This window comes from Dermacentor andersoni, chromosome 9, assembly GCF_023375885.2.
Source record: "Dermacentor andersoni chromosome 9, qqDerAnde1_hic_scaffold, whole genome shotgun sequence".
NCBI classification, from domain to species: Eukaryota; Metazoa; Arthropoda; class Arachnida; order Ixodida; family Ixodidae; genus Dermacentor; species Dermacentor andersoni.
Genome location: NC_092822.1, coordinates 104,776,155 through 104,787,694, shown reverse-complemented (window position 1 = coordinate 104,787,694; position 11,540 = coordinate 104,776,155). Strand labels below are relative to the sequence as shown.

General features: G+C 46.7%; 1 protein-coding gene across 1 annotated transcript in view; it reads right to left on the bottom strand.

The window, feature by feature from the left end:
* Nucleotides 1–11,540, bottom strand: part of LOC126527904 (uncharacterized) — a 39,263-nt gene that overhangs the window by 398 nt on the left and 27,325 nt on the right. Inside the window, exons 10-14 of the mRNA XM_072284589.1 lie at nt 8,274–8,386; nt 5,683–5,815; nt 4,935–5,129; nt 4,383–4,508; nt 2,083–2,205 (exon numbers count right to left, since the gene is read on the bottom strand). Coding sequence (XP_072140690.1) covers nt 2,083–2,205; nt 4,383–4,508; nt 4,935–5,129; nt 5,683–5,815; nt 8,274–8,386 — 690 coding nt within the window. The remainder of the gene's footprint in view (nt 1–2,082; nt 2,206–4,382; nt 4,509–4,934; nt 5,130–5,682; nt 5,816–8,273; nt 8,387–11,540) is intronic.

Below are 11,540 nucleotides of genomic sequence, written 5' to 3'. Positions count from 1 at the left end.
CACGTATGGTTCCACACGAGAGGGGATGCGACAGGGACATTGGAGAGGACCCCGGTAATTTAGAATGTCATAATGACTAGCGTCGGCATCTTTCAGAGGCGCGGATGCCGAGAAAGTGGGTGGCCACCGGCATGCGCTACGTAACGTCACATTTACGAGTCGCCATTTGCTACATTCGGGCGCTTGAAAGAGACGTAAAAGCGCGACGACTTTCTCGCGTGCATGCATGGTTGCGCGTTCTCGCACCCGACACTTTAATGGGGGCGCTTGTCATTTCACTGCGTAATTCTGGACAGAATAGAGCCAGAAAGCAACACATATGTAGTGGGAGCACAGATGGCTGTACACATACAAGCCAATTGGTGGTATTGCCCACGCTGCCATTTGACACACTCCTTCTCGCCGTTCTTGACACGCCGTCAAAATACGCCCGTGGCGCCATCTTCAGAGCATGTAGAGGCACGCCAAATTGCCCTCCTGCGCCATATGACTTCGCAGAAAAAGCAATGACGCTTCTATGATGCCCGCCACCGCGATGCCCACTTCGACCCCGGTGATACGGTTCTTCTTTGGACACCTTCACGGCGAGTTGGCCTTTGCGAAAAGTTGATTTCGCTTTACCGTACCGTTTCCTGCGCCAAGTGACCGACGTCATATATGAAACCACGCCTATAGATTCTACCGCCTGTCTGGACCTTTCACCGATGTCGTCCACGTAATCCACCTCTATCGGTGCCACTCGGACGATCTAGCGAGCAACGGGACGGCGCTTTCACCGCCGGGGGTCACGTTACTAATGCACAGCCAGAGACAAAGCTGAGTACAGTTCAGAAGGCTTTCGCCGATGTCGCGCGCACGGTCGTCCATCTCGTATGCCAGCGAGGGGTTCTGTAATTACCCGGTAAATATATTTAAACTTCGCTCCGTAACAATATAATCCCCCCCTCCACACACACACATAGAACAGATTATATTATGTAATTTGCTGACACGAGACGATGAGCACGCTTAAGTGGTGAGGGTTTCGATTGGGCCGAGCCAGCACAGTGGAAGCAGATAACCCGATGAGAAGGGTGGTGCTGGCGTCTGCAATTGGTCCGTCTCCCTTTGCTTAGCTTGCGGTGGCTGGTCAAAAATTGCGGCGGCGTGCAACGGAAGGTTAGAAATGCCGCTAAAACGGATACTCGGCAAGGTAGAATTGACCGAGCAATATCGTATACGTGCTCAAAGGTCTCGATAGCGTTATACTGCTACGCATTTTTTTTATTATACGCAAATAAATCCAAGCGCTTCGGCAGCTCCAAGTATTTAGTGCCAGTGATCGGGGGACAGCGATCTTCTATTCCTTTCTGGACGGGGCAGCCTCTGTCTATTCAGAAAAAAAAAGTTTTCTTCGGCATGGTAATGCGCCTTTAATGAGCACACGTCGCTTTGACGCGGTGAGCTTTCGCCCTTTCATGACGTCGCGTGACAGAGAGGTGAAGTGACAGCAGCCCGAAAACGTTTGACCAATAGTAGAAGTCTAACGGCGAAAACGGCGTCGAAACAGAAATAATTGTTTCTTTCATTTCGTATAATCATTCATAATTAGTGTGCACATATCATATCAAATGGGGCGTTTCCGCAGTTTTTGTGATGTCACGTCACAGAGAGGTGAAGTGGGGATGGTGAGAAATTTTTTTTTACCAATCGTGGAGGGCGGATTGCAGAATTGGAAAAGTTTGGAATAGCTTTACGTTATAGCACCCAAAGTCACTCGTTTGCTCAATTATGTGCTCTCTCTCTCTCTCTAAAGTATTCAATACCGCCGACTTCTTATCTGAATGTTACTGCATAAGTGGGGTTCGGCACATTGACAATTTATTCCATCGAAAAATGAAGGTGCTTATTAGAGCTTATTTTTCCAGCCGAAATCAAAATTTACCGAAGCTTTATTTTACAGCACAATAAACTTCAGAGCTTTTCGGCCTTTTTGAGCATTATTTATCGTTGAACTTTGTCCTTGCCCCAAACAACGGCCTACTTTACAAATTATCGCTAGCATGAATAAAGACAAAGCGTATCGCTTTCAAAAGGGCTTGCCTTGTAGCGCAGTGATTGCTCGTCGTCGTAGACGAACAGCCTCTCCGCAGCCTTGTTGTACGTGACACGCGCGTGGAGGGCGTGGTCGTAAAAGGTGTGCCGGTACCTCGGATCCCTGCACACCTGGTGTGCCAAGAAAATAAACAAAAATGTGAGTAAGAAAGATTAATAGATCAGGCACGCACTTTATCAACACCGATACGATTATCATGCATGCATGATTATCATGCATGAGAGCCACTGCACGGTGTTTAATAAGCGCTACGTAAAAATAATGGCACGCTGACGCAGAATAATATCGAGGGTTACGTCTTCTGAACTCTTGGATGTATTTGTGTTAGCTTGTCTTGCGTGTGTTTGGGAGCTACAGAGTTCGATTTCTTATAAATATGAGTCAGCTAAATATCGTCTAGATTGCATGATTGTTTTGTGCGTACCTTGAAATGTGTTTGCTTTCTTTTCTTTATATATAGTTTGCATGCATGAACCCAACCAGAGCGAAGAATAAGTAAATAAAGAGTCTGCGCTCATGCTTTTCGTCGCGTTGCATCATCATCATCACCATCATCATCACCATCATCATCATCGTCATCATCATCATCATCATCACCACCACCACCACCACCACCATCATCATCACCACCACCACCATCATCATCATCATCATCATCATCATCATTATCATCGCCATCCTATGTTATGTCCACTGCAGGACGAAGGCTCCTTCTTGCGATCTCAACTTACCCCTGTCCTGCATCCACCGATTACAACTAGCGCCCGCTAATTTCCTAATTTCATCGCCCCACCTTGCCTTCTGCCGTGCTCGACTGCGCTTACCTTCTCTTGGGACACATTCCGTGACCCTAATTGTCCAACGGCTATCTAACCTGCGCATTACATGACCTTCCCAGCTCCATTCTTTTCTCTTAATGTCAATAAGAATATCGGCTATACCCGTTTGCTCTCTGATCCTCACCGCTCTCTTTCTCTATCTTAATGTGACGCCTGACATTCTTCGTTCCATCGCTCTTTGAGCCGTGCTTAACTTGTTTTCTAAGCTTCTTTGTCAGTCATCAAGTCTCTGCCCCACATGTCAGCACCTGTAAAATGCACTGATTGTACACCTTCCTTTTCAATGATAATGGTAAGCTTCCAGTTGGGAGATGACAATGTCTGCCGTATGCGATCCAACCCATTTTTATTCTTTAAAAAATAAATTGTGGAGTTTTACGTGGTAAGGCCACTATCTCATTATGAGGCACGCCGTAGTGGGGGACTCCGGAAATTTGCACCGCCTGGGGTTCTTCAACGTGCACCTAAATCTAAGTACACGGGTCTTTTTGCATTTAGCCCCCATCGAAATTCGGTCGCCGTGGCCGGGATTCCATCCCACGACCTCGTGCTTAGCAGCCGAACGCCATAGCCACTAAGCAATCATTACGCGTCCATTGTTACTCTTCTATGAATTTCCTTCTCATGATAGGGGTTCCCTGAGAATAATTGACCTAAGTTAAAGTACTCCTTCACAGACTCTAGAGGCTGACTGGAGATCCTGAGCTCTTGTTCTCGTGCCCGGCTATTAATCACTATATTTGCCTTCTGCACATCAATCTTCCAACCCCACTCTTACACTCTCTCTGTTAGAGAGAATAACTTTATTGAACTGGGGAAATGGGGATAGGGGATTAGGAGCTTGATGGGTGGTGCCCCAAGTCCAGGGCTCCACTGGCTTCTGCCGCTAGCCGAACGTGACCAAGAAGAGCCTTCTGCACCTTCGGGTCTGAGCTGGCGAGTTGTGCCTGCCATTGCTCCAGTGTGTTGGTTAGATTATACCTAACTAAGTAGGCATTTAAATTCGGCGGTCTATTTTGGCATCCCCATGAGATGTGGTACAAAGACGGTGGTCAGTCGCTACACCACGGACAGGCACGCCCGTACATCGTTGGGAAAATTTTGCTCAATGTTAATAAATTTGGGTAGACCCCCGTTTGAATCCTGCGGAGATCTATTGCGTCTTCCCCTTGCAAAGATGTGTGGGGGGCGCCGTGTTTTTGCCGCATGCCGCGCTGGTGAGCAAGAATATCGCGTGGTGCCATACGTGCCAGATCGTTATTATCCTCCTCGCGACGGCTTCCCTGTGAAGCGGCGGGTTGTGAATGGGAGTGCGATGGTTGCTCCGCTCGGTTCGTGAGCTCTCGAGCTAGAGCGTCAGCCCTCTCATTCCCCTCCAGGCCTGCGTGTCCTGGACACCAGACCAGTCTGTATGTATTCTTGAGTTCCTTTCCCAGGAGGTGGCTAACATTGAAAGGGAGACGGCCGTTCATAAAGAAGCGGCACGCCTCCTGAGAGTCCGAAATGATGGTGTTGTACGACGGCCCCGTCCGTTCCCGGTCCTTGATTGCCAAGGCGATGGCGAAGCATTCTGCCTTGGAAATAGAGGGCGTGATCAGGGAGGCGCTTGAGATTAGGCTAGTCTTGTCATTGCCTATGACAGTAACTACTGCACGCTTCCAGTTGTACTGAGAGGCGTCATCATAAACGGTGTTCCCATTATTTCTGACTAGTTTGCCTAGCCATTTCACTCTCTCTTCTCTTCGCTTTTTGTTTCTGTCTTTGTGCATATTTCTCTGTTAACGCGTTGCCTTAACTGCGTACTTAAGGAAACTTCGTCTCCAATGTTCTTGCTTACGAGCACGTGTCACCTAGAGCGGAGAGGGGGAGGGGGGGGGCGAGGGGGCCACGCAAACGTTCGCACGATGGTGCACCTGATTGGTGGACGCCAGCTACAGCGCCTGCTACACAGCGCCACGTTATTGTGACCCAGCGTATGGGGTGTGGAGCTTCTTTCTCGCCTTCGAGACGAAGCCCAGCTGTGTCTCGGGTATGTAGTCGCAGCTTTCGAACAGCGAGTAGTTTCCCGGCCTGTCCTTGACTTCGGGATCTGGGTGCAGGGGCTTGTACCACCGGCCGAACATGGCCACAGACACGGCCATGGATGCGTTCACGCCACTTGACAACAGGACCCGGATGCTTTCGTGCGCCGTCTCCTGCGAAGAGGGTTCGCTGCAGTTTAGGGCGCTTTATTTCGGTGATAGTGGAGACGTTATCCAAATTAAATTTTCTGCGCCGTCGGTCGCTCGACGCTATTGTAGAGTAGGTTTTTTGTCAGCCGTATTGTTAGGTTTCGAAAAGCGTGGCGTTATTAAAATATGCAGGAATAATACGCGCTTCACGTCGACGCCAGGCATCATGTAATAAGCAATATAGTGTGACACCTGCCAGTGCCGCAGATGTCTATTGCTCGCCCTCGCAAGTTTCATTCCGCTGGATATCAACTTGAGGCCTGGATCGAAATATTCAACACATCTAAGCTTAGGCGCATACTGCAAATATCTAATGTAAATAGCACTCGTTCTTAACAAAGTTTTATGTTTTACGCCTTCATAAAAGAAACAGAATTTAGACCGGACTGCTGATCTCCCTCAGATACAACGGTCTATCACGTGAGATGTTTCTTCAAATTTTTTGGCTCAAAATATAAACAAAAATTTCCTTTAGGAGGGAAAGTTGGCTGCGCCGAAGGTAGCTGAAAATTCGTACCATGCTGTAAATGTAGTCATGCGCGGGCGGTGGCTTCAGAAACGTGGGCGGAACCATGACGCAGTCGGCCAGGTCTCGGTCCTCGTAGGAGTAGTGGCTCAGTGACACGACGATGTCGGGCGCGTAGATTCTCCTGCGGCGCACGCCGGGGCAAAACTAAGGGTTACACGTTAGAGGGACGTGGGGCACAAATATAAACATATGGAACGCTATCTCATTTTGATTCCGAATGCGCGCGAGTAATGTTGGTAAACTGAAGGCTGCGCTAACACCGCGCGAATATCGTGCTGCCGCGATTGTTCAAGGAGCACTACACACCGGCAACCGACAACGCACTGCCAATGACCTATTAAAGGGAGAGCGCTTCATGTGCCCTGCACTCCCTTTCTTTGACCGCGTCTCCTTGCGTAAAAAAATACATATAATAAAAAACAAATGGTAGGCGACCTTAATCTATGACTTAGGTGTCTCTTAGTGGCACTCGCACGTCGGCGTTGGTGTTATTTAGGTTAACTTTAGGCGAACGCAACGCGCGAACCGAGCTCGGAGGCAACTGTTTTCCATTGAGTAACCGGTTAAATATCATGACACATTCTTGTGTGGGACCGCATTAGTGACGTTATTACTTCCGCTTTCTACTTCCGGGTTGGCAGGAGTTTCGCAAAAGTCGTGCTCACGTGGCGGGTCTCCAAAGCCCACAATTTTGTGCTTTCGTGTGCGCTAATCACTGATTTCTAATTATTTCAAATTATTCTATACACTTCAGTGATTGAACTGAACTTATGCTATGATATCATATCAATAATGGAACCCATGAATTTCGTACTGTACTATTCTTTTTTACTATATTTTTCTGATTTATTTTGAATTTCGTCCCTGGTCATCACCGTGATTTCTAATTAATTCTAATTATTCCATACACTTCAGTAACTCAACTAGTAACTAAACTTATGCTCTGATATCATATCTATAATGAAACCCATGAATCTTGTACTTTACTATTTTTTCTATATTTTTATTTATTTTGAATTTTCTCCCCGGTCGTCTCAGGAACTGAGCCAGAAGTGCTGCGCAAGAAACAAGAATGCCGCTTGATGCTCGTGCCACTAACAAAAAGAACACCTCGCTACAAAAGCGAGTAGGGGACAAACAAACAAGGTTTATTTTCTGGTACAACTTGCCGTTCTGTGAAACCGTGTTCCGGCAGCTGTCTTGAACTTAAACTTACAGCGCTATCTTTGCTGGTTGAAGCTGCAATAAAGATGATTGATGTAAAATTTCCAATGTGAGACAAAGCCGCGGGAGAAATTTCCCCCTGTCCGCATGGCTTCGATCTTATGTCGACGATTTAAAGCAACCTGCTGTTGCAGTAGTTCCCCAATAATGATGATCATTAGATGACCTCTGAATGATAAGCTGCAGTAATTAAAGAAAACGCGACTTTGCTGTTGGGTAACATCCGATCCTTACTGGAAAATGCCGGCCACACCAACAGAAAGACCAGATCATTGACAAAATGGGAGTGATAAGAGTAACATTGTACTCAATATGTTGCATGTTATGAGCATTAGAGGGATTAGAGTTATTCTTCAGGGTAAGAACCAGTAAAAGAAACAACGAGAACACTGACAGAAACACAGATTGTGACGTCATCAGCGACAAGGTGCTATACATTCATACGATACCTACCTATGGCTATGTAATGTTTTGTACGTTTTTTTAAGAAATGACGTTGGCATTTGCATGCCGACGAAGAAATGTTAAATCATGTTTACCTTCGGCGATCATGAAGTAGGTAAAACGACGCAGAGTTTCTACGTAGTTTAAGCTGTCCTGAGGGAACTAATGGGAAAAGTGGACCGGTCCCGGAGACAGTGCCGCCTATCACAACGCCTCAAAGCGTGAGCTGGCACAAAGAAATAAAACAAGAAGGTTGCATGAGGCGCCCGCGCCGAGTGTTTGAAAGAGCTGGCTGGCTTTGAAACTAGAGAAGTAAGCGTGCGATCGTGGCGCAATCTTTAGGACACCAGGCATCTGTGCTCGATGGCAGAGGTTAAGTTTCCTGTCGAGCACACATTATTTCTGTTTTATCAAAGCGAGCAGCGACATGAAACTACATCGCAAAGCGCCAAGAATAAGAATGCTTCGCATTAAGCAGTTTTCGACCTTGGACAATCATAAAAACGATACGATGTCTGACAGCATCTACGTAGCGTTGAGTGCTACAGCCTACACGCTGCTACGCTGAAGGGACCGGGTAATGCGGGCGGATCCCAAATTCGCTAATGACTAACACAACACCTCAATTTCATATCGGTCACGAGGGAAGATTGCGATAAACGTTACGCACGCGCCAAACGTCTGAAAAAGATAACTGGCTTTGGCATGAGGGCAATATGGCTGCGATACTAGCATGGCGCTTCAGTGCCAGAAGTCAGAAGTTCGATTACACCGTCTGCCACGAATTATTTTCATTGAAGAGGTCCGAAGCGAGGCGATACAGCAACCTGCCCTATTCACGGCACAAGTGCCTGGAACGAGGCTAACGAATGATTCGCAATAAATTAAGGCACGCGTAGAAGCTTGCTTACTTGAAGCGATCGGTGATCACTTCAGTCCATGATCCTGGCATTACAGGAGTTGCCAGGATGGTGTAGCTTGGGCGTACCACTCTGCTTTTCTCGTCCATGATTTGTGACAGTGCCTGAGACAGTGAGTATCGTGGCAGAGGAGGGGGCGGGGGCACATGTCATCAAAGCTAATAAATTCTCAGGATGTGAAAAATAAGGTATACGTAGACGGAAGAAAATTTGCGTGCACATACGGATTGATTTCAATACATGGCCGCGATTTTGTAGCGATGCCTTTTTCCTATGTCAATTCCGCACTTCTCACGTTCGTGAGTGGTCAAAACACGCTCCGCCCGGGGCGGAGCGCCTTTTGACCACTCATCATCATTATCATCATCGTCATCATCAGCCTGGTTATGCCCACTGCAGGGCAAAGGCCTCTCCCATACTTCTCCAACTACCCCGGTCATGTACTAATTGTGGCCATGTTGTCCCTGCAAACTTCTTAATCTCATCCGCCCACCTAACTTTCTGCCGCCCTCTGCTACGCTTTCCTTCCCTTGGAATACATTCCGTAACTCTTAATGACCATCGGTTCTCTTCCCTCCTCATTACGTGTCCTGCCCATGCCCATTTCTTTTTCTTGATTTCAACTAAGATATCATTAACTCGCGTTTGTTCCCTCACACAATCTGCTCTTTTCTTGTCTCTTAACGTTACACCTATCATTCTTCTTTCCATAGCTCGTTGCGTCGTTCTCAATTTGAGTAGAACCCTTTTCGTAAGCCTCCTGGTTTCTGCCCCGTACGTGAGTACTGGTAAGACACAGCTGTTATAAACTTTTCTCTTGAGGGATAATGGCAACCTGCTGTTCATGATCTGAGAATGCCTGCCAAACGCACCCCAGCCCATTCTTATTCTTCTGATTATTTCAGTCTCATGATCCGGATCCGCAGTCACTACCTGTCCTAAGTAGATGTATTCCCTTACCACTTCCAGTGCCTCACTACCTATTGTACACTACTCTTCCCTTCCGAGACTGTTAAACATTACTTTAGTTTTCTGCAGGTTAATGTTTAGACCCACCCTTCTGCTTTGCCTCTCCAGGTCAGTGAGCATGCATTGCAGTTGGTCCCCTGAGTTACTAAGCAAGGCAATATCATCAGCGAATCGCAAGTTACTAAGGTATTCTCCACTAACACTTATCCCCAATTCTTCCCAATCCAGGTCTCTGAATACCTCCTGTAAGCAAGCTGTGAATAGCATCGGAGAGATCGTATCTCCCTGCCTGACGCCTTTCTTTATTGGGATTTTGTTGCTTTCTTTATGGAGGACTACGGTGGCTGTGGAGCCGCTATAGATATCTTTCAGTATTTTTACATACGGCTCGTCTACACCCTGATTCCGCAATGCTTCCATGACTGCCAAGGTTTCGACTGAATCAAACGCTTTCTCGTAATCAATGAAAGCTATATATAAAGGTTGGTTATATTCCGCACATTTTTCTATCACCTGATTGATAGTGTGAATATGGTCTATTGTTGAGTAGCCTTTATGGAATCCTGCCTGGTCCTTTGGTTGACGGAAGTCTAAGGTGTTCCTGATTCTATTTGCAATTACCTTAGTAAATACTTTGTAGGCAACGGACAGTAAACTGATCGGTCTATAATTTTTCAAGTCTTAGGCGTCCCTTTTCGTATGGATTAGGATTATGTTAGCGTTTTTCCAAGATTCCGGTACGCTCGAAGTCCTGAGGCATTGCGTATACAGGGTGGCCAGTTTCTCTAGAACAATCTGCCCACCATCCTTCAACAAATCTGCTGTTACCTGATCCTCCCCAGCTGCCCTCCCCCTTTGCATAGCTCCCAAAGCTTTCTTTACTTCTTCCGGAGTTACCTGTGGGATTTCGAATTCCTCTAGACTATTCTCTCTTCCATTATCTTCGTGGGTGCCATGGGTACTGTATAAATCCCTGTAGAACTCCTCAGCCACTTGAACGATCTCATCCATATTAGTAATGATATTGCCGGCTTTGTCTCTTAACGCACACATCTGATTCTTGTCAATTCTTAGTTTCTTCTTCACTGCTTTTAGGCTTCCTCCATTCCTGAGAGCACGTTAAACTCTATCCAATCATGCTTCCTTACGTCAGCTGTCTTACGCTTCTTGATTAAATTGGAAAGTTCTGCTGTTGGGATTCGACATTCTAGCTGTAGGGTTAGAGGCTTTCATACATTGGCGTTTCTTGATCAGATCTTTCGTCTCCTGCGATAGCTTACTGGCATCTTCTCTAACGGAATTACCACCGACTTCTATTGCACACTCCTTAATGATGCCCACAAGATTGTCGTTCATTGCTTCAACACTAAGGTCCTCTTCATGAGTCAAAGCCGAATACCTGTTCTGTAGCTTGATCTGGAATTCCTGTATTTTCCCTCTTACCGCTAACTCATTGATCGACTTCTTATGTGCCAGTTGCTTCCGTTCCCTCCTCAGGTCTAGGCTAATTCGAGTTCTTACCATCCTATGGTCACTGCAGCGCACCTTGCTGAGCACGTCCACATCTTGTATGATGCCAGGGTTCGCGCAGAGTATGAAGTCGATTCCATTTCTAGTCTCCCCATTCGGGCTCCTCCACGTCCACTTTCGGCTAACCCGCTTGCGGAAAAAGGTATTCATTATCCGCATATTATTCTGTTCTGCAAACTCTACTAATAACTCTCCTCTGCTATTCCTAGAGCCTATGCCATATTCCCCCACTGACTTGTCTCCGGCCTGCTTCTTGCCTACCCTGGCATTGAAATCGCCCATCAGTATACTGTATTTTGTTTTCACTTTACCCATCGCCGATTCCACGTCTTCATAGAAGCTTTCGACTTCCTGGTCATCATGACTGGATGTGGGGGCGTAGACCTGTATAACCTTCATTTTGTACCTTTTATTAAGTTTCACAACAAGACCTGCCACCCTCTCGTTAATGCTATAGAATTCCTGTATGTTACCAGCTATGTTCTTAATTATCAGGAATCCGACTCCTAGTTCTCGTTTCTCCGCTAAGCCCCGGTAGCACAGGACGTGCCCGCTTTTTAGCACTGTATATGCTTCTTTTGGCCTCCTAACTTCACTAAGCCCTATTATATCCCATTTACTGCCCTCTAATTCCTCCAATAGCACTGCTAGACTCGCCTCACTAGATAACGTTCTAGCGTTAAACGTTGCCAGGTTCATATTCCAATGGCGGCCTGTCCGCAAGAACGCGAAAAGTGCAGAACATTAGCATCGGGAAAA